The sequence below is a fragment of the Pangasianodon hypophthalmus genome, chromosome 10 (genome assembly GCF_027358585.1).
Source record: "Pangasianodon hypophthalmus isolate fPanHyp1 chromosome 10, fPanHyp1.pri, whole genome shotgun sequence".
Classification (NCBI taxonomy): domain Eukaryota; kingdom Metazoa; phylum Chordata; class Actinopteri; order Siluriformes; family Pangasiidae; genus Pangasianodon; species Pangasianodon hypophthalmus.
Window position 1 is genome coordinate 22,591,170 of NC_069719.1, and position 19,424 is coordinate 22,610,593.

General features: G+C 41.4%; 1 protein-coding gene across 2 annotated transcripts in view; it reads right to left on the reverse strand.

Moving 5' to 3' along the window:
• dync1h1 (dynein, cytoplasmic 1, heavy chain 1) overlaps nucleotides 1–19,381 on the reverse strand; it is a 62,358-nt gene extending 42,977 nt beyond the window's left edge. For both annotated transcript variants that reach the window (XM_026919087.3, XM_026919088.3), the window contains exons 1-26: nucleotides 19,026–19,381; nucleotides 13,021–13,108; nucleotides 12,040–12,213; nucleotides 11,637–11,892; nucleotides 11,340–11,526; nucleotides 10,981–11,252; nucleotides 10,666–10,893; nucleotides 9,433–10,509; nucleotides 9,162–9,341; nucleotides 8,907–9,056; nucleotides 8,648–8,794; nucleotides 8,439–8,579; nucleotides 8,165–8,341; nucleotides 7,964–8,074; nucleotides 7,748–7,867; nucleotides 7,428–7,667; nucleotides 7,190–7,345; nucleotides 6,985–7,098; nucleotides 6,789–6,899; nucleotides 6,463–6,672; nucleotides 6,217–6,363; nucleotides 5,551–5,717; nucleotides 5,302–5,475; nucleotides 5,056–5,221; nucleotides 4,720–4,908; nucleotides 118–312 (exon numbers count right to left, since the gene is read on the reverse strand). In XM_026919087.3, coding sequence (XP_026774888.2) covers nucleotides 118–312; nucleotides 4,720–4,908; nucleotides 5,056–5,221; nucleotides 5,302–5,475; nucleotides 5,551–5,717; nucleotides 6,217–6,363; nucleotides 6,463–6,672; nucleotides 6,789–6,899; nucleotides 6,985–7,098; nucleotides 7,190–7,345; nucleotides 7,428–7,667; nucleotides 7,748–7,867; nucleotides 7,964–8,074; nucleotides 8,165–8,341; nucleotides 8,439–8,579; nucleotides 8,648–8,794; nucleotides 8,907–9,056; nucleotides 9,162–9,341; nucleotides 9,433–10,509; nucleotides 10,666–10,893; nucleotides 10,981–11,252; nucleotides 11,340–11,526; nucleotides 11,637–11,892; nucleotides 12,040–12,213; nucleotides 13,021–13,108; nucleotides 19,026–19,275 — 5,427 coding nt within the window. In that variant the 5' untranslated portion in view covers nucleotides 19,276–19,381. The remainder of the gene's footprint in view (nucleotides 1–117; nucleotides 313–4,719; nucleotides 4,909–5,055; nucleotides 5,222–5,301; nucleotides 5,476–5,550; nucleotides 5,718–6,216; nucleotides 6,364–6,462; nucleotides 6,673–6,788; nucleotides 6,900–6,984; nucleotides 7,099–7,189; nucleotides 7,346–7,427; nucleotides 7,668–7,747; nucleotides 7,868–7,963; nucleotides 8,075–8,164; nucleotides 8,342–8,438; nucleotides 8,580–8,647; nucleotides 8,795–8,906; nucleotides 9,057–9,161; nucleotides 9,342–9,432; nucleotides 10,510–10,665; nucleotides 10,894–10,980; nucleotides 11,253–11,339; nucleotides 11,527–11,636; nucleotides 11,893–12,039; nucleotides 12,214–13,020; nucleotides 13,109–19,025) is intronic.
• Nucleotides 19,382–19,424: the final 43 nt, after the last annotated feature.

The following is a 19,424-nucleotide window of genomic DNA, read 5'->3' on the forward strand; positions in this document are numbered from 1 at the left end:
GTTAACTTCACTAACAAGCAGCCTTATACCAATGTGTATTAGATGACTTTGTATTCCAAAGAAAAGAGCATTATCGTTGTGTAAGAGGAAAACGTGTAAGCCTTCAAACATTCTCACTAGATGCTCCAGCTTCTTCCTGCGGATAGGAGGCTGCTCCATCAGCACTGTATCAGCCAGCAGGTTTAGTGTGGCTTCCACATTTGTCAGCACAGCCTGCAGAGGAGCCATATTGTCGCTACCAGCAATGGTTGTCAGAGCTGTCTCCACATTCTCAGACCAGTCAATCTGCGCGGACAGAACTACCAACTGGGCCTGAAGGAGAGTAGAAGGAACAAGCAATTGATGTTCATGGTCAAAGTTATAGTTAAACAAGGCTACCCTGATATGATTCTGCTGTTTACTCTGATTTGAGAAACTAAGAAACTTACTAACATGCACTTGCTTTTGTAAGCTGGGTGTGGATGCAAAAACAACTTATCAACAGATAATGTGTGTGCTCGCATTAGCACTCTGTAATAAGGGACCAGTAACTAAATCAGTAAGTTTTGCAATGGGGGGGAATCACAAATGTTTATTGGACAGTGCACACTGTTGGCCCTGCTTGGATGCACGGCTTCTCTTTATGATGATTGGCAGACCTCTAAAAGGGGCAGAACCCCATAACAAACTGAAACAGAATTAACATGACTGGCATCTCAAACCTAATATACAGACGCCACTTGTAATCAGTTGGAGCCTGATTATTCGGGAATGCTTTGAGGAACATGACAGAGTTCGAGGTGTTGACTTGGCCTCCAAATTCTCCAAATTCAGATCTCAATCTGATAGAGTATATGTGGGATGTGCTGGCCAAACAAGTTCAATCCTTAGAGGCCCCACCTTACAACTTAAAGGACTTAAAGGATCTGCTGCTAACGTCTTGGTGCCAGTACACCTTCAGAGGTCTTGTGTAGTCCGCACAATATTAGGCAGGTGGTTTGATTGTTATGGCTGACCGGTGTACATATGCATACTTATATACGTGCGCGTGCACACACATTTACACACACACATCTACAGTCAGGTCCATAAATATTGGGACAGTGACACAGTTTTGGTAATTTTGCCTCTGTACACCACCACAGTGGATTTGAAATGAAGCAGTCAAGATGTGACTGAAGCGTAGACTTTCAGCTTTAATTCAAGGGGTTTAACAAAAATATTGCATTAACCGTTTAGGAATTACAGCCATTTTTTACAGAGTTCCTCCATTTTCACAGGCTCAAAAGTAATGGGACAATTGACTGATAAGCAGTTTAACGGCCAGCTGTGGCCTGTTTCCTCCTTATATCATGATAAATTAAGGAGATAAAAGGTCTGTAGGTGATTCCAAGTGTTGAATTTGCATTTGGTAGCTGTTCATGGGAACTCTCAATATGCCATCCAAAGAGGTGTTGATGCAAGTGAAGGAGGCCATCATTAGGCTGAAAAACCAAAACAGACCTATCAGAGAGATAGCAGAAACTTTAGGAGGGCCAAATCAACAATTTGGTACATTCTTAAAAAGAAGGAATGCACTGGTGAGCTCAGCAACACCAAAAGGCCTGGGAGACCACAGAAAACAACTAAAGTGGATGATTGCAGAATTCTTTTCTTATTGAAGAACAACCCCTTCACAACATCTAGCCAAGTCAGGAACACTCTGGAGGAGGTAGGCCTATCATTGTCAAAGTCTACAATCAAGAGCCACCTTCATGAATGTAAATACAGATGGTTTACCTCAAGATGCACACCGCTGGTAACACTCAAGAACACAAAGGCCAGATTAGACTTTTTTTTAAAAAAAACCTCTAAAAAAAGCCTGACCAGTTCTGATGCAAGATTAACTTGTACCAGAATGATGGGAAGAGAAAAGTATGGAGAAGGAAAGGAAGGGCTCATGATCCAAAGCATACCACATCATCCGTCAAACATGTGGAGGCAGTGTTATGGCATGGGCATGTTTGGCTGCCAATGGAACTGGGTCACTGAGGTTTATTGATAATGTGACTGTTGATAGAAGTAGCAGGATGAATTCTGAAGTGTACAGAGCTATACTTTCTGCTCAGATTCAGTCAAATGCTGCAAAACTGATAGGACAGCGCTTCACAGTACAGATGGATAACAACCCAAAACATACTGTGAAAGCAGCCCAAGAGCTTGGAAATTAAATGTTCTTAAATGGCTGAGTCAGTCACCTGACCTCAACCCAACTGAGCTGCTTTTCACTTACTGAAGACAAATCTGAAGGCAGAATGACCCACAAACAAGCAGCAACTGAAGATGGCTGCAGTAAAGACCTGGCAAATCATCTCAAGGGAGGAAACTCAGCATTTGGTGATGTCCATGGGGTCCACACTTCAGGTAGTCATTGACTGCAAAGGATTTACCTCCAAGTAATAAAAATAATCCTAATATTTATGATTATATTAGTTTGTCCCATTACTTTTGAGCCTGTGAAAATGGAGGAACTCTGTAAAAAATGGCTGTAATTCCTAAACGGTTAATGCAATATTTTTGTTAAACCCCTTGAATTAAAGCTGAAAGTCTACGCTTCAGTCACATCTTGACTGCTTCATTTCAAATCCACTGTGGTGGTGTACAGAGGCAAAATTACCAAAACTGTGTCACTGTCCCAATATTTATGGACCTGACTGTACCTTATTAAGAACAGCAAGCATTTGACAGGGTTACTACTGAGCTATTGTCATGATTCTTGAACGGTAAATTCAGGTAGTGACCCACTAGTAACCAATGCAGTCTCACTTAAATTGGCCACTGGGGGGTGCGATTCATATTTTTGCACACAGAAATATATTTTAAATTTATATCTCACCAAATTTATATCTACCAAATTTTCTCACATGGTGCAGAATTCCCACCACTACTCATCCAAGTAAGAAATCAGCATCAGCCTGCTGGTAGCACTACAGCGCAAGCATTTACTTTTGGACCTATATCTCGAATCCTATAAGTCTTACACTCAAAACACAAATTTGGTGTTGAAATACATCAAAATTGCTTTTTCTCAGGAACCGAAAGTCTGATCAAGCTGAAATGCGGTGTGCAGCATTAAATTCCATTAAAAATTATTATTTTTTTTATTTTTAAAAAAATGTTTTGAAAAAACTGGTTACTGGGGATGATGTTTGCTAAGACTGCTTGGTACCTGCAGATCACTGCTTGCCCCTATATTTAGGGGTTCAAGCACAAAGTGCTGAAAGGCTATTGTGTTTGTAAGGATTTTTATTAGGGGTTCAAGCGCTAAGGTGCATCTTTTTATTATTACTATTCGTTTTCTGGCTAGGGTGTCTATAGGAGCCCATCGAATCATCTCATAAAAACCTGTGATATTTTGCACAGTGTTCTAAGGAACATTCTGAAAAAGTGTTGCCAAAGCTCTAGCACCACCATGAGGTCAAATTTGGGCCTAATTTGAAAGTATGTTTATGGTCATAACAAACATGTAAAAGCAATTAATTTCTGCCTAATTAGATTTTCCATCTTGGATTTTGTAAAAAGCTATTTTTTTCACTGCTACTCCTCCTAAAAATTTTGTCCAATCATTACCATATTTTGCACACGTCATCTTCAGTGTAAGCCTCACAAAAGTTATCAAAAGAATTTTGAATATTCCAAACAGTTTGTCCGTAATGGGCCAACAAATCTAACGGCAATGCTGCCAAACAGGAACTGAGGCTGCATCTCAGCAACGACTTTGCGCACTGACAAAACTTTATAAGTGAAGTGAAGTGACTTGTGGCCAAGTATGGTAACCCATACTCAGAATTTGTGCTCTGCATTTAACCCATCCAAGTGCACACACACAGTAGTGAACACACACCTGGAGCAGTGGGCAGCCTTTTTTGCTGCGGCGCCCGGGGAGCAGTTGGGGGTACGGTGCCTTGCTCAAGGGTCTCACCTCAGTCGTGGTATTGAGGGTGGAAGAGAGCGCTGGTCATTCACTCCCCCCACCTACAATCCCTGCCGGACCCGAGACTCGAACCCACGACCTTCAGGTTCACCTTCGGGTTGCAAGTTCGACTCTCCATCCATTAGGCCACGACTGCCCCCAGGCCACGACATCTTCAGGACCATGACCTGAGGCTATGCAACAAATTTCATGCCAACGCCACCAATTGGTCAAAAGTAACATTAACATGCTAAAAAATGCTTACGTCTAACTGCCATTTTTGCTACTCCTCCTCCACATTTTTTCCAATCTTCACCAAATTTGGCTCCCATTATCTTGACATCTGTCTAAACAATGCTGCAGCAATGCCACCCTGCTGCCCATTCGTTCCTGCTTGCCCGTGGTCAACACACCCTAAAAATCTGCAGGAACTGCATGATCCAATCATGAAAACATGGACCAGAATCTCAAAGGAATGTTTCCAACATCTTGTGGAATCCATACAAATAAGAAATGAGAAATGTTTTGAGGCCAAAGGTAGGCCCTACCCATTATTATTACAGTGTTCCTAATAAAGTGTTTCGTGAGTGTTTATAATATTACACCTCCCCTACTCTTCCAAAATCGGAAATGGTGGAAATGCTCGTTTTCCCGTCTTTTTCAGGCTAGTGGTTCCGGATGAATAAATCGTTTATGATGTTTCAAATTGGAACATCTCACACTGGTCATAATACAGCAAACCAAAAAGCTGATGCACAACGAGTAAATGTTAGTTATCCTACAGTTACCTGGTATCTGTCGATCCAGTTGATGTAGGTGCCAAGATCAATGGCAGTGCCTTTGTTAAAGGCCCCAACCTCAGTGACTGCTTCAGCCAGCAATTTAGCCAGTGTGACTCGCATCTCCTTCTCCACCAGGGTCAGCCACTCGTTGATCTTTGGGTGTTCCGTGATGGACACAGGAGTCTTATAGAGGACCTAAAATACATCACGGTTCAGTTAAAAAAAAAATAGTTTAATGCCTCTCTTGGCTGATTAGGTGTGACAGAAAAAAGAAAAAAAAAAAAAACAACGACATCAAAGTTTCATGCTAGAGATCACAATTAAATTTTGTTTTTTACGTACCTCCTCTCCCTCACGAGAGGAGATACCAAGGACCTCAGTGTTATCTTCATTCAGCAGAATGCTGGCCACTCCAGCAAACATTTTTTTGAAGTGCTTCTGCAGTTTGGCCACATTCTTGCTGTTGCCAATAATCTCAAGTAGGTCCTCATCACCAACAAAATAGAACCTAAAAGGAGAACACCCTAGTTACACACTCTTATTTTAATTGTTTCCAGTCAGCCAAACCCAAAACTAAGGTCACCCAACCTGGGGAAAGATGAGCGCTCTCTTTCAAGATATTCTCCTAGTGCCTTTTGGATCTTTCCTAGGAGGTCTGCCAGCCTTTCCAGTGACCTTTGAACACCCTGGATGTTCAGGACATCCATGACCAGAGGAGACTTTGTCACCTTCTTCATCAGAGCCAGAAACTCTGTGCTAATGCTACAAAATAAACATATTCAGTTAGTCACTCCAGTCAAAAAAAATTGCAGCCCACTCATCTATCCAACAGCTCACCTCTGGAATCGCTGTGTCTCCACAGGAAGAAGATGTTTGATGTCTGCGCTGCCAGTGAAAATGCCCTCCAGGTAGACCCAACGTCTCTGCACATCTATCCAGACATCAAACAGAGCCATGATGCGGTTTAGCTTATCTTCCCAGCTCAGGGCATCTTCTTCAAACACCTACAGAAAAAACAGAAGTTGTGTCCCTGCTCCAACCTTTTTTGCCCACATCCTATTTGGGATGGGAGGGTGTTTCTAAATTCTATATTCACAGATCCTGGAATTTTTAGTGAAGGTATAGATATGACGTTCTTAGACAATTTTAGCAATTTTCGGGCATTTAAAAGCTACAAAAATTTCTTTAAATGGTTCATAATTACATATTCAGGGGTACTTCTTTGCTTTGGAGATCATCTTGCACTTTTTACAGACTCCATAAACAGTATCCTTTAAATCTAAAATATGTCTACAGCAGCAGGTGGTAAGCAGGGCTTAGAATCTGCAATTTCTCTAGTATGGACAGTCAAAACATGCAACTATATTAAATATGGCTTTTTTTTTTTTTTTTTAAATAATAAATAAATAAATAAATAAATAAAAATAATAATAATAATAATAATAATAATAATAATAATAAAAAAATTAAAGCGAGAAGAAAAAAAACCCCAAAAACTTCCACCTTGTAGTATGGAGACAGTTTCATGGCAGACACACTATTTATATGCTCCTTCACTTTGTTGAACAGGTCATCCCATCCCCGGATTAGACGACACTTGTTTTGATAGTTGACCAGGTCAAGCTCATAGGAGTTCCAAACTTCTCGAATCTGAGGTATACAGAGAAAAGAAGTTAAATAAATTCTGAGCACAAGCATAAGAGTTGCAGTTAGGGTTATCAAACCACAAAAATGTTAGGGACTAAAGACCTGTTTGAGGAACTCTTCAAGGGCCATTTCTCCCTGTGCCACCAGCAGTACATCCTTCACCACCATTTCATTCTTCTGCAGGTCCACATCCCAGATCTGTCCAAGTGTCAGCTCAGACAGCACCCAGTTGACATGCAGGCGCTTCATTAGTTGCTTCCAGTGACGGTCTTTGAGAGCCTCTGATTTCAGCTCAATCACCAACATGTTCACCTGTTGATCCCATCAAACATTTAATAGGGCATGTAGAAGGTTTCAGGAAAAAAAAAAAAAAAAAAACTTTACATATGTTTGATCCTGTCTCTTTAAATGAATTAGTAGTTGTGAACCTTCATGTAGCCTTTGAGAAGCCTCTGTACATATTCATAGGAGGCATACTGTCTAAGGCGTGCTGGGAAGTTCTTGAGTTGGTTGAGAAGAGCATCCAAGCTTTGACGCAGCTACAGGTATAAAGAAACAATATTAGAGTAACAAGAGCCTTAGACTACCTATTAAATCAGGATGACAAACATTATCCATTCTTACCTTGCGTGGTTGCACTGACACCCAAGGTTGCTCCTTCATTTGATCAATTTGCTCCCAGACCTTGGATAGCTCTGACCATACACCCTTCAGGTCTTGCAACTCCTCCAATGCAACCTATAAAACCATGCAAACTTTAAAGTATGCACTGGAACTATGCAGAACCAAAGACCATAGCTCAAGCAGCATGTGGCTATGAAGACAATACCTGTACTCTCTCCTCACTGCCACTTAGCAGGCCAGTGTCTGTCAACTCTAAAGCTTCCTTAGCCTTAGCACACTTTTCTCTGTCATCCTTCAGTCGCCCAAACTTGCCTTCGTAGATGGTGAGGGACTGTAGGGCTTCCTCTGGACGAAGGTTGCCCTAAAAGTTAGGGAAAGTTATCTCTAAGGTTGAAGATGGCCAAAAAGCATGCACATAATCTCCACAAAATTCCTTAACTTACAGCTACTGGTTTGGTCTTCTCCCAGTCTGTGAGTAGATCTGAGGTGCGATTCTCTACAGCACGGTCTTCCTGGACAATCTTCATCTGTAAGTTAGCCACTTGTTGCTGGATGGCAGTATCCTTGCGTTTCATTATGTCACTGAAAGCTCCCCATTCTCCTTCTATGTTGTCGATGTACAGCCAAGAGGGAGGGAACTGGAAGCGCTGTTTCTCCAGGAGACGTTGCCCATTGCGGAAGAGCTAAAGAGCACAACACAAAAGTCAAGTCACACTGAAGACAAATTAGAAATATGATTAGTGAAATCTAAGGTGATACTTACGTCAACTTGTTTTTCAAACTGTTTGATCTTCCGCTTGAGGGCCTGCACATATGTAATGAAGGTTACAGCATCAGAAGTGCTGGCTGTATCCACAGAATGCTGCTCCAGCTCTTGGCGTGACTGAAATGTTAAAATAAATGCATAAACAAGTATTTAAATAGTAAGCTCATCAGTAATACAAAAAAAAGTATTTAGAATTGGTACAAACTCTTATACCTTGGAAATTTGGGAGTGGAAGTCCTGCATGTTTTGGCCAAGCATCTGTCCAAATTTGCTGAGTACTTCCTTATGCCATGAGTCATACTTTAGGTTCACCTTGGACTGGACCTAAATTATGAGGTGTAACAGTTAACAATTCAGTAACAGTATTCTTGATTACGATAACATATTGTATATTGTTGATTCGGATGGGTTTACCTTGCCATAGTCAATGATCACTGGGCCAAATTCCTTCCTAGTTTCAGCATTATCAAAGGTTCCTCTTGCTTTGCGGATCTGCACCAATAGAGCTTGCCACTTATTCAGGTCTTCCCCCAGGCGATTATAGATGTTCTCAGGCTGCATATCCCACAAACACTGGTACTGCAGCCAAACCTGAAATCAAGAGGGAGAAAAAGAATTGGGGTATCTTTCTCATATATGCAACAACATATAACTGAACAGAGTTTCTGAACAGAAGGATGTGCATTACCTTAACATACTGCTCCACTTCTGAGACATTTTCTTTGACAGCATTGTAAGCCTCTTCAAGGGCTGCTGGACCATCAGGCATTCTAGTCAGAGCATTCCTGTAGAATTTCTCCTCCTCAGACAACTCAAAGTGGACACCAACCTGTTCACAGAGAAAGTCAGTCACTTTGTACTGTACCCAAGAAAGTAAGGTTAAATTACAATACCAACCTGGTATCTTTGACTCTGTATCCTTGGTAGTGATAGAATGACCATCTTCCACGCAAACATTTCTTGATAGAGTTTATAACGGCAGTCTTCAATAGGAGGATTCAAGTATATAACCTGGTTTGTAATCCTGAGCTCATGGACCACATTCTGTACAGACATAAGGTATTGTGATATTAACATTATAACATGTTAAGGACACTGCATTTTAAAAACATCTTTGCAATAGCAGTCTCCACATCCTTGGCTGAAAATGTCCCACCTTGATCTTTGGTTCTCCTCCAGGCTTGTGGCTGACTTGTGGTGCTTCAGTGTCCATGTCCACATCAGCTTTGTCCTCCATTTGTCCTCTAAGCACCTGTGTCCATGCCCTTAGGCCAGCCTGCAGACGTACTCCCAAGATCCGCTCAATCTACAGAACAATGATCGTAATTGAAACAAACTTAATTCTGAGGCTGTTCAGATGAGGAGATTTACCAGTTTAGGATGCTTCGTATGACCCTTACACAAAGCTTACCTCAATGTCCAGTTTGTTGACCCAAATGGGCAAATTAGAATAGGAGTGCAGATTCAGGTCATCAACAGCCTTCTGGACACGGCTGAGGATCTCTGAGAAGGTCTTATGGTCATACATGCAAGTTTCGAGAGAACGGACCTCCAAGTCAATTTTCTCTTCAATCAACAGAAGGTCATCCACCTAGAGGTAAAACAGTAAAGCACAATTATCAGCTTTTTGTTTTCTCCTCATCATGTATGGGCAGTGTTCTTATAAAATGAAAGGAACAAACCTTCTCTTGGAAATTGAAGACAGTTTCTGCCAGGCGCTGAACATAGGGGTCAAGTTTATAGGACTCCCATACTAAAGCAATACCCTCAGTAATCAGGGCTTGAACCTCTCTCTTCAAACCAGCCACCAAAGGTGCAATGGAAATCCGCTCCTCAACCTTTTCACAAGTGCGCTCATATGTACGCACACTCTCAATAAGTGAGATGGCAAACGGGTAGAGTTGGTTGGCTTGATGTGCTTTGTTAACAATGGCCAGGGGTACACGGAAGCTAAGCCACTTCAGGTTACGAACCTCCTTAGACAGAGTGATGATCTCTGGTAAAAAGTTTACTTTCAGTTTCAGAATGGTCCCCGTGCGCCCACGTGCACGACTGCTTTCAATGGTGAAGATACGGCCCGAAACACCAAGGTTGCGCTGCTGTACTTTGCGGGCCCAGTCATCAAAGATCTCCTGAGTGTTGAGTTTGGCACGGAAGCTGTCCCCATCCTGCTTCAGCTTCAGGCCCTCCACATGATTCTCCCAACCTTTCCCCAAAACATCCTCCACACGTTTCATGTAGGCGGTCAGCTGTCGGTCAATCTGCTTAGCCCAGATGATGGACCCCGAGACTGGGGGCAGGTCACGCACATGACTCATTTTACAAGACTGGCTTTGTGGGTACTGCACTTTAAACTTGTCATGCAAAGACTCTATGTCATCCTTCACACGCTGGATGAGTTGGGTCTGGTATTCGCGTATAGCTCCACGAATGTGTGGACGCACAAAAAGAGCATTGAAGCGGGAGAAGATGCGGAACATCTCATTGGCATTTTTTGCGGTGCCCAGTTGGTCACGAAGACGGGCTGTGATGCGGGTCTCAACACGATCAATGCGCTCATCATACCGCTTCATTGCAGCTTCCCATGCCTCCATCCCCTCCTTTGAGACATCCAATCCGTCTACCTCCTTCACATTTTCATAAGCCAAGTTAACTTCTTCAATTGCATTAGCATCTGCAGCATCAAAGAGGACTTCAGCCACTTTCATATCAGGGGGTTCTACTGCTTCACTCTGACCATGTTGTGGGACAGCAGACACCTAGAAACACAGAGCAACAACAATATATAAAATAAAAATTGGTAGAAAACTGCACAAATGGTCGGGTGGGGTGGGGGGGTGGGGTGGAATAAAAAAAAAATCACTGACTAAATATCATATCGTGAACCTAAATGGTACAGAATCATTTACCAGTACCTGAGGTCTCAGTACACGGACAATTACAGCTCTCAGTTGCTCATGCTGTCTCCTGAAGCGCCTCATGTGATCCAAGCGGGACTGCAGTTTTCGATGTGCAGGGCTAAGGCGCCACACCATCTTGAGATTTTCCTCCCTCTTCCTTTTCACAATATCTCTAAGGAGAACCTGAAGTTTTTCATACTCATCTTCCCAAGTCTGGAACACTTCAAAACAAGCTACCATCACCTAAGAAGTAAATGAGAAGAGTTGACTACTGGTACAACACCAAACAATGAGAATAATGTCAAGACCAGTCATATTGATGATCAGCACCTTCTCAAATTCTTCATATGCCACATGCATGAGTTTCCGGGTGCCCAGCACTTTGAGAAGCTGTGCACTGAGGTCACGGGAGATGGCCTCAACCAAGCGCAGGGCACGCTGGATGGGATACTTTGTGTTTCGAATCTTGCGAAGATGTGTAAAAATGGCCACCAAAGCCTGACGAATTTTGTCCAGCTCAGTGGCTGACAACAGATCGTTGAGTGGAAAGTCCTTCATCAGAGGGTTGTAATCGTTCACTGTCTCCACAGCCTGTTTCAGACCTGAGAAGAAACCATAAAACCATTACATTCTACAAACATGTATATAAAATGTAACAGCAAAAGTAATGCATCATGATGAACCCTCACCAGTATCTGTGTCAAAACTAACAGTGGCATGAAATCGTTTGCCATGTTTAAGAATGTCCAAGGTGAGCAGCACTTCTGGACTCTCCCTCTTCTCCTGAATGCGATTGAGGGCACGTTCAAGGTTAAGCCAAAAGCTGATTTCTTGCAGGGCTGTCCCAGAGGCAGGGTCTCTGTCCAGTTTAGTCACCTACAAGAGAAACATTAAATTACATATTAACATTAATTCCTGTTCACTGGGATCAAAGTAAATGCTAATGCATTTGGAAAAAGAACTGGTAGTGGAAAAAGTATCTACACCTTCTGAATTTCCCTAATCCATCGATTAACCCCTGACTGTAGTTGGTTAAGAAAAGTGGGATCCTCTACTTTGTCACCAAAGTCAGTAACCTTTGGCTTTTCTCCCCGTTCATAACACTGCTTTGCAATGTTAGAGATGGTGGGATGGATCAGAAGGCTGATCTCTGGAATCTCTATGTTCTGCTGCAGGTGTAACAGACCCATTTCAAGCTCTGCAATCTTCTTCTCCACAGAAGGAGCCATCTTGTCTCCATCCCTAAATTATGAAAAAAATGCCAGGCCTCAGTGTGTGTAATAATGAAACACAGGATCATCTATCAAACACTGCACAGCAACTCACATACCAGTGTTTGATGTGCAACTTTCACCAAGATTACCAAGTGTTTCAATATTTTGGCCTTACCTGTCAGCTTTACCTGACTCGCGGATATAAGACTTAAAGAAAGGAGCAACTGCATTACTGATGAAAGAGTGCAATGTCTCATATGGAGAATCTTCACTGAGAGTCAGAACGCGGACTTGGGTCGAAATGGGCTTGTCAGCGTCAATGACTCCAGTCCTCTTAATAAAAGCCAGGCTAAAAGAAAAGTATAATATGAAGTTAGTCAGTGTGTTTATAAACATGAGATGTTATTTACTAAACACTGTATACTGACTTTATAATGCCTCCAAATAGAGTGCTGCAGGAATGAATTATTTTTGTAGGCCAACCCGGAAGTTAGCATCCCCCTGGTTCCCTCAACAAAAAGCCAATTTGATTTTTCCATTTACTTTTGGATTATTGCAGAAAATAAGATCTGTGACCAAAAGAATTTATGATTCTTAAACAGTTAGTACATCAGGATGATCTTCACAAATGAACACGTTTATGAATTTTCATGCCTAAATACAATCGCCAGAAGTAAAAAGTTAAAGTTAGGCTATAAACGAACTACACCACGGTCGTATTACCTCAACATATCCACCACTAACCTTCCAACAACTCTTTCAATCTTATTTAAAAAAAGATGTTCTCTGATAAGGATCCACTGTGCTCTTTTTTGTGGATGAATCTGCCCCCACTTTTTTGGGAATGTGTCTATGTTGCATTCCATTTATTTATACATGTAGCCACTTGTTAGCAACCACCTTTTTCAAGACACGTAAAACATTAAAAAATATCACAAGTGGGGTATTACTGATGTATTTTATGTCGTAAAATAAAACGTCAAAATATCTTGAGCTTTTCACAGACCTTATTGCAGGCATGTAACCAAAAACTCACTCAAAAAACCCAATGACTTTGAGACGATAGAACCAGAAGTGCAAAAAATGTTAACCCATTTCCGGGTTTGAGGACTCGTTCCTGCAGCACACTATAGCAAATGATTCAAGGCCATTTTACCTGTTGGACTTAATCCCATAATGGATATCAATATTAATGTTGTAGGAAATGCATTCCTTTTCCTCCTCTCCTTCATCTCCTACATCCTCTGGGGGGGACAGCCAAAACAGTTATTTCAATAAAGGAGTAACTACTGTGATGGAAATGATTGCCTAATTAATTCTTGATTGCCTAATTAATTCATTTTTATTCTTCCCTGTTCATTTAATTACTTCAATCCCACAATAATTAAAAGAAAACTAAAAACATGTGCTTGTGACATGTGATTCAGCTACCAAATATGAAGTGACTAAAATATGAACACCACTGTTTTCTGAAGTACAAGATCTTGGCTCACTGGCTGGCTGGCTGGCTGATCCCATCACTATAACATGAGTCCCTTCAGGGGAATGGGGTGGATCTCTTTGCTTCTCTGGCATTGTTTATACTTCTGCCTCCAGGTATTTGTGAACATGTGAGGCCATGTGCAGGCAGTCATATGGGTGTCTGCCTTCATACTTGTACATAAACAGTCTCACTACAGACACAGTATTTGGTTAAATCTTTAACAATGACCATACTAAACACGGTTTCGAGAAGGTAATCATCAACATTAGAGTTGTTGCCAACACTACACTAACACTATTGTTGCTGTACTGCAATTTCAGTCCAAAATGTTGCATGAATGTTTGAAGTTCACTACAGCAGAACAGTAGCAATAGCTACTCAGGCCTGTAATTGTAAAAGTGAGGTTACAGTAGCTTTTTATGAGTTTTACGTGCTTAGACAGAGCAAACACACTTTTGTGGAGAACTTATGTTTTTACCCTACTTCGAACGTGCCTAGGTAGGAAAATCATGTCATTACAACTTGCAAATTACCACTTACAAGGCATCACAAATGCATTACTTTCAGGTAGGGAACAGTTTGGGATTTTTCAGATTTAATCCACAAGAAAAAAAAAAAAAAAAAACAAGTCAAAGACAAGTGTGGATATTGCATATTAAAAGAGAACAGACAACTAACCCCTAAAGCAGGGGTCTCAAATGCCGGCCCACGGGCCATTTTATAAAAAAAAAAAAGAACATGTTCAACAATCTCTCTTTATCTGCAAATACAGCAGCAGAGCGGATTACCAAGTTATCGAGTGACATTTATGATCATCTACACGGGAAAGCTAGAGTTTTCACTGCATACTCTGTGGCGCTTGACGAAAGCACAGACAAAACTGACAATGCTCAGCAAGCTATTTTCATCAGGGGTATTAATGACCAGTTTGGGGTGACGGAAGAATTGCTGAGTTTGTGTCCAATGCACGGCCGCACAACAGCCAAAGATATATTTCAGCAGCTGTGTGACTCGATTGAACGCGCTCGTTTGCCGTGGAACAGACTAGTAGGCATCACCACTGATGGCGCCCCGTCTATGTGCAGCAAATGCTTGAAATATGAACATGTCATGTCTGTTGTCCTAAAATGCATCAATTACATCAGGTCAAGGAGTTTACAGCACCGCCAGTTTCGTGCCTTTTTAGAAGAAATTGAGGCAACATATGGTGATGTACTTTACTTGACTGAGGTGCGCTGGCTCAGCAGGGGAAATGTCTTGAGATTTTTTGAGTTAAGAACAGAGGTGAAGAGATTCATGGAAGATGGCAGAATGGATGTTCCTGAATTTGATGATCCTAAATGGGTCATGGACCTTGCATTCCTAGTGGACATTACACAGGAGCTGAACATCCTTAACCTGAAGCTCCAGGGCCCTGGTCAGCTTATCACAGCAGCGTATGAAAGTGTGAAAGCCTTCTCCACAAAATTGAGATTGTGGAAAACTCAGCTTTCTGCAAAAAACCTCAGTCATTTCACAACATGCAGATCTCTTGTGGAGGAGGGCATAGCATTCAATGGTGATGAATATGCCTCTGCCGTTGAAAACCTACTTCAGGAATTTGATCAGCGTTTTGCTGACTTCAAGGCACACCGTGACACTTTCTAGCTGTTTGCAGACCCCTTCTCAGCTGATGTGGAGAGTGTCCCGAATTTGTTGCAAATGGAACTTATTGACTTGCATTCAAAGAGGCACACAGAAATGCAGACAAGACTGCACAGTTTCTGAGAGAATTACCTTCATGCTTCCCAGAGCAGTCCAAAGTGTTTAGTCAGTTAATGTACCTTTTTGGAAACACATATCTGTGTGAGAAACTTTTCTCAACTATGAACTTCAATAAATGCAAGTTCAGGTCCAGGCTTAGTGATGCTCATCTTGAAGCTGTACTCAGAGTTTCAACTGTGAACTCCATCAGGGCAAACGTAGCTAAGTTGTGTGAGCAGAAGTGCTGCCAAGTGTCTGGCAAGAAATAGAATAGTTTGCAAATGTATTCAGGGATCGCATTTGCTCAGTGTAAGGTTTGTTAGTTCAGCACAGTTTTGATAAGTTACTTAACTTAAAATAAAGTAGGTAACTGTTAAAAATTAAAATGTATATAACGTAATGCACAGACACTGTTGTTTACATTTTTAAGTATGAAAAAAATATGTTAGTAATGTAATACAAAAGAAATGTGAGCTAACATCTCAGCAATTAAAGTAAATTTCCAGAAATTTTGCACTTTATTGTTGTGCTTGAACGTTAAAATGGCCCTCCTATGAGATGTCAGTCACAGCAACGGCCCCCAGCCAATTTGAGTTTGAGACCCCTGCCGTAAAGCATACTAACAAACTTTTACATAATCTATCTGGCACTAGTACTGCAACTAATGATTATTTTTGATTAATCGATTAATCTATCAATTAATTGTGTGATTAATTGGATTATTTTTAAAATGTATTAAATGCCAAATATATTTATTAAAGAAATATGTTTTTGCTGTATTTTAATCAACCAATACTACTACAGAGCTCTTAACTAGGTTTATGTAAATAACAGGTCACTAACTTTTATTAACATGCATTAAGTAATCTGTCACAGCATAAGAATATTTTCAAGTGCTTATTTCAACCAAATGAGACACACAAACGTAAGGTTATGCTATTCTGCATATACAGTGAGAGTAAAAAGTATTTGATCGCTTGCTGATTTTGTTGGTTTGCCCACTAATAAAGAGATGATCATTCTATACTTTTAATGGTAGATGTATTCTAACATGGAGAGACAGAATATCAAAACGAAAATCCAGGAAATAACTTTAAAGAATATATTTTACTTGATTTGTATTTCATTGAGGGAAATAAGTATTTGATCCCTCTAGCCAAAAGCACTTAATACTTGGTGGCACAGCCTTTGTTTGCAAGCACAGCGGACAGACGTTTGTTGTAGTTAACCACAAGGTTAGCACACATATCAGGGGGAATTTTGGCCCACTCTTCTTTGCAGATCCTCTCTAAATCATTAAGGTTGGTGGGCTGTCGCTTGGCAACTCGGAACTTCAGCTCCCTCCATAGATTTTCAATTGGATTGAGGTCCGGAGACTGGCTGGGCCACTCCATGACCTTAATGTGGTTCTTCTTGAGCCACTCCTTTGTTGCCTTTGCTGTATGCTTCGGGTCGTTGTCATGTTGGAAGACCCAACCACGGCCCATTTTCAACTTCCTGGCAGAGGGGAGGAGGTTGTCCCTCAGGACTGCACGGTACATGGCTCCATCCATCTTCCCACTGATGCGGTGAAGTAGCCCTGTGCCCTTGGCAGAGAAACACCCCCAAAACATAATGCTTCCACCTCCATGCTTGACGGTGGGCACAGTGTTCCTGGGGTCATAGGCAGCATTTTTCTTCCTCCACACATGACGAGTAGAGTTTAGGCCAAACAGTTCAATTTTGGTCTCGTCTGACCACAGAACCTTCTCCCAATCACTTTGTACATCTTTGAGGTGATCATTGGCATACTTTAGGCGGGCCTCCACATGTGCCTTCTTAAGCAGGGGTACCTTTCGGGCACTGCAGGATTTTAATCCATTGCAGCGCAAAGTGTTGCCAATTGTTTTCCTGGTGACTGTGGTCCCAGCTGCCTTGAGGTCATTCACTAACTCCCGCTGTGTGGTTGCAGGCCGATTTCTCACAGTTCTCATGATCAATGCCACCCCACGAGGTGAAATCTTCTGTGGAGCACCAGACCGAGGTCTATTGATGGTCATGTTATACTTCTTAAATTTTCTCACAATTGCACCAATGGTTGTTACTTTAATACCCAGCATCTTGCTAATGTTTTTGTAGCCCATTCCAGATTTGTGCAAGTCAACAATCCTGTCTCTGAGGTCCTGAGAGAGTTCTTTGGTCTTACCCATGTTGGAGAGTTTGGAATCTGTCTGATTGTCTGATTCTGTGAACAGGTGTCTTTCATACAGGTGATTAGTTAGAACAGGTGTCTTCAATTCAGGTAACAAGTTGATTGGGAGTGTCTAACTGGTCTGTGAAAGCCAGAACTCCTAATGCATACTAGGGGATCAAACACTTATTTCCCTCAATGAAATACAAATCAATTAATATATATTCTTTAAAGTTATTTTGTGGATTTTCTTTTTGATATTCTGTCTCTCCATGTTAGAATACATCTACCATTAAAAGTATAGAATGATCATGTCTTTATTAGTGGGCAAACCAACAAAATCAGCAAGGGATCAAATACTTTTTACTCTCACTGTATTTTACTGGTCCAATTATATAAACTATATGTATTACGTCCAAATCAAGCCACAATTCAATTCCAACCAGACAAATTCAATATAAATTTCCTGCTAAAAGAAACACTCTGATGTTAATTTCATTTTGCTTGCCGTGTTTTTATATTTATTGTATAATATAATATTATATAATAAATATTATATAATAAATATAAAAAACATAATAAATAATATATAATAAATATTTTATTATTTTCGGTGTGTGGAATCGACGCCAAAGCTTTAGCGTTGACGCTTAGTTTTCAATGCATGGAATCAGTGAATCGACCCACCCTGGGGTTGCAATGCAAAGTAAGTGGAAAAGGGCATTGTCAAAGTCAAAGGACCTTTGACGCCAGCGGTTGCTGTGTCCACTATTTCGATGTTGAATTTCTTATTAATAGGACACTGAACGTTGCTGAAGAATACTGAGTGACAAAAGAAGCTCCTGTTCTGTTTTCCATTTTGTCTGAGATCGTTTGCGCCATTGTTACTGCACTTGCAATGTTCCCCGTGACATCTAGGCGGCACACAACCGCTAACTTAACACAGCGCCCATCAACAAATTAGCACCAGAAAAGCTATGCACACCACAAATATTTCATTATAGAATATTTAATGTGTTTCAGGATAGAGTTCTTAATTAACGTTTGGTAATGCTGTCGAGCAGTAAGCAGTGGTGAGCTGGCGCAGAAGAGACACGCCTTGCCTGTCTCTATGTCCTTACCAGCCATGGCGCATGATGAGCCATCGCCTTCAGTAGAAGGGATTCGAGACCTGCATGACCGAAATACTGTACCGTTATTTTCCATTCTACACCACGATTAACTGATTAAATGAAAAACCATTTTCCACAGGCAAAGTTTAAAGCCCAATTACGAGGAATCTGGCTAGCATTACAAATAAATTACTGATATCTACATAACTAAACGCAGTGCGTAGGCTGTATGATTAGGCGTTATCCAGCTATGCCACTCATTAAAACCATTGTTTACGGTGAATAGGTGCTACCTAATAATGTGTTCACTGCAGTTGCGTCTAGCCAGTTATGATTCGTCTGCGAGTTGAACAGTTTAGATTAGATAAGTTACATATAGTTAGATTCTCAACAAAGACGACAGGTTGCAAGCAACAAAGCCAGACATGATGAGCTTTGATCACTGAACACCGCCCATAGTCTTAAAGCTAGCTGTGTGTATCGACGGAATATAAAATGGCTCCCTATACGAGACCAGTACAATAGAAGAATCGTTTATACATATTACGTAGTGACCTGGAATCCATTTGGTATTCAGACACTGATATTTTATTGTCTGTTGACGATTTATCGAACCTTAAGGACCGCACATTCAGTAAAGAATTTTAAAAGACCTTTTAGAGAGCTCCGTTCTACTAAAATGGTGTGAACTTGAGGATCCGACAGAAATTTCCTCATCTGCTCCACGGAGCTCTTCTCTTCCAGGGCGGTTTCCAGTGCGACCGGCACTTCGCCGCCATCTTCTAGCAGCAGAGGCACCAGTTTGCGAATGTGTTTCTGCAGAACCGAGGTATCAGCGACCGTCTGCACAGCAGCAGAAACCTCCATGGTGCCGCCACTGTCATCTCCTCCACCGTCCGACATTTCGGGCCAGAGTAAACTCCTACAGACCGTTAGTCTAACAACTAAATCTGCGACGTAATGGACGCAATGGTGAAACACTACTTTCGTATGCCGGCGAAGAAGATAGGCACTCGGCTCGTCCCATGACTTTGCTACAATGCATTCTGGGA